The sequence below is a fragment of the Dendrobium catenatum genome, unplaced genomic scaffold (genome assembly GCF_001605985.2).
Source record: "Dendrobium catenatum unplaced genomic scaffold, ASM160598v2 fragScaff_scaffold_315, whole genome shotgun sequence".
In the NCBI taxonomy this organism is placed as follows: Eukaryota; Viridiplantae; Streptophyta; class Magnoliopsida; order Asparagales; family Orchidaceae; genus Dendrobium; species Dendrobium catenatum.
Genome location: NW_021318777.1, coordinates 702625 through 705735, shown reverse-complemented (window position 1 = coordinate 705735; position 3111 = coordinate 702625). Strand labels below are relative to the sequence as shown.

The window sequence follows — 3111 nt, the reverse complement described above, 5'->3', positions numbered from 1 at the left end:
CCAATCCTAGCCACATTTAGAAAAAAAAAAAATTGGCCTTTTTGGCAATAACTTATCATTTCTAGGTTTCGTTTGCGACAGCTTTTTATAGCTTTATAAAATAATATTTAGTATAAAATTTATAGTTCTAAGAAATTTGTCTTAAATCAAATTTTAATCTTAAAATTATAAGTATAGGAGGCGCAATCAATTTTCAGAATAGGATTAAGCCGTCTCGAGAGCTCTGCTAGGGTTAGGGTTTTTTGGCGACTCGCTTGGTGCTTCCTTGGCGTTGTGATCGGAGGGATCCGTTCCGATGGATCCCTCCGGCTTCGAGGAAGCTTTTCCTCCTCTAAAGAGTCCTCTCCTTCCTTCCACTACTGGGGGTAAAAAATCATCTCGCTCGTGGGATCGCATACTTTCCGGACCAACTTCTAATGCATGTGAGTTTCTGATATCTCCCTTGCCAACGGAAGAGGAAATCATCAATTTCCCCTCTGAAGACATTGTTGATGCTGTTAATGAGTGGGATCTGGCACTAGTTGGCTATTCTCTTGGTAAGAGACCTTACTATGAGGCGTTGCTGAACTCGGTTAAAAAGCTATGGAATCTTAAAGGTAGTCTGAAACTTATTTCTCTTAGCGATGGGTTTTTTCTGTTCAAATTTTCCAACGCGGAAGATTACGATCTTGTTTGGAGTAGAGGTGCCTGGTTTATTTTTGGAAAACCTTTTGTCTTTCAAAAATGGAACTCTCACTTTTCCCCAACACGTGAAGAACTTACTTCGGTCCCGATCTGGTTTAAGATTCATGATTTACCTTTATGTTGTTGGACTCCTGTTGAAATATCTAAAATAGCCACTAAAGTTGGTCATCCGCTTGCGGTTGACGCTCTTACTGCTTCAAAATCCAGGCTTACCTTTGCTAGGGTTTGTGTTCAAGTTGATGACAAAGCTATTTTTCCTGAAACTATACCTATTTGTGTTGAAGGAAAACTTTTTAACTTAAAAATTCAGTATGAATGGCGTCCTACCTTTTGTGAATTTTGCGGCTCGCTCAATCACTCTTCTGCAAAATGTTCTGATAATCCCAACCCTGAAATCAACCAAATTCCTAACCCTCCTAGAGGGAGAAGTACTAGCCGCAAGCCTAGACCTCACTCCTTAAACTCGAAAGGTCTTCTTCCTACTCCTAATCCCTCTAATAAGATTTATGTTACTGCTGGTGACCCCGATAAAAACCTGGAAGAAATTCCAGTGGAAAAAGCTCAGGACTTGATCCCTACTTCGGCTTCTATTCATTCTGAGATACCTAATAAAAATGTTTTACCCAATATTCCTGCTACCCAAAATATTGTGGTGGATACTCCAAATAAAGAGGAGGCTGCTCTTAACTCTGAGATAAACAAGAGTAACAAAACTTTTGAGCAAGGTCTGCTGGCTGTCAATTCTGTCCCGACTAATATTTTAGCAGGGGCAAGCTCTAACATCCCTAATCTTAATTCTCCTACCTCTTTGACTTCTTCTACCTATGTACCCATGTTTCAATTGGATGCTCAAAAGGAGTATAGAGTTACTTCTGCTAATAAATTTAGTGTGCTTCAAGATGATAATGAAGAGGATTCCTCTTCATCAATGCAAAATGAGGGCATGGAAGATTCTAAAGGGTACTCTGCTAAGAACAAGAAAGAAACTTTTGGTAATTATAATACCAAAATGATGAACTCTTCTGAACCTTCTTCATACAGAAACACTAGGGGAAAGGGCAACCGTAAAGGCCCTAACCAAAAATCCTAGTTTCTTATGAATTGCCCCTCTTTGGCTGCCTGGAATATTAGGGGTTTTAATAACCCGGACAAAGTTTTTTGTTGTAGGAATTTAGTCAATGAGCATAAACTTGACTTAATTTGTATTTTGGAAAATCGTATCCTCTCTTCTAATCTTTTGGACCCTTGGTTCTGCTCTACACACAAGGTTTTTGATAATGAACTCAGCTTCAATAACTTTGACCTTGCTACTCCGGGTCGCATTTGGATTAAATGAAATTCAGATAAGGTCTCTTTTAATCCTATTTACTCTTCACCTCAAATGATTTCGGGCCACTTAATGGTGTGGTCTCAAACTATCATGCTTCTATCTGCTGTTTACGCTTCTAATTCTTTTGAAGAAAGAAATAAACTTTGGGCTGAATTGGGGGATGTCAATCCGCAAGGTGTATTGCCTTGGGCTGTGATTGGTGACTTCAATACCTGTAGGATGCAATCTGAGAAAAAAGGTGGGAATATTATCACTATGGATAGGCTTTATCCTTTTAATTCCTTTATTTTTGATAATAACTTATTTGATCTCCCTTCAACAGGTAACTTTCATACATGGTTCAACCAAAGACAAGATAATCCCATTCATCTTAAGTTGGACCGGGTTTTAGTGAATGAAACTTGGATCAATCAGTTCCCTAACTCTCACTACAAAGTGTTGAGCAGCCTTGTATCCGATCATACTCCTCTCATTCTCAGAGACATCCCTACTAAGAATACCCCGAAGAGGTTCATGTATAAAAACTATTGGAGCAATATACCGGATTTTTGGAGCATTCTATTAAACATTTTTCAATCTCCGGATCAAGGGAATCCTATTTTAAGCCTCTATAAGAAGCTGAAACTTCTTAAAAGGGAGATTAAAACTAGGAATTGGAATTCATCCAATCACATTGCGGCTAAATGTGCTTCATTAGCTGTTGATCAAGATAATTGCCAAAAGATGATTGATAAGGATCCTCTCAACAAGGATTTGTGTGGTGATCTTAAAAGAATTAATGCTAATATTAACTTTTATAATTCACTGCATGCTTCTTGGACTATTCAAAGATCAAAGATTAATTGCTTAAAGCATGGAGAAGAAGACTTGAAGTTTCTTTACTCCAAAATCAAAAAAAGGAAGGCTTTTAATGGTTGCTCTTTGAATGCTGCTATGAATCAACATGTTGATAATGATAATGGCAATCATTTTAGTTTCATTCAACATTTCAAAAATCTGTACAATTCTGATCCTCCGGTTTTGAAAGATACTTGGAATATCCCAAGAGGGAAAATGGTCCTTGAAAATGCCATTCCTTCTTTAGTTAGTCCTGTTAC

General features: G+C 37.9%; 1 protein-coding gene across 1 annotated transcript; it reads left to right on the top strand.

Moving 5' to 3' along the window:
• Window positions 1-295: 295 nt before the first annotated feature.
• Window positions 296-1774, top strand: LOC110115843. Its single transcript, XM_020849229.2, has one exon. It carries the CDS (start codon window positions 296-298, stop codon window positions 1772-1774), a length of 1479 nt encoding a protein of 492 aa, XP_020704888.1.
• The last annotated feature ends 1337 nt before the right edge of the window (window positions 1775-3111 follow it).

Coding starts and splice junctions, on each gene's coding strand:
- LOC110115843 (XM_020849229.2), top strand. CDS start 296: ATGGATCCCTCCGGCTTCGAGGAAGCTTTTCCTCCTCTAAAGAGTCCT.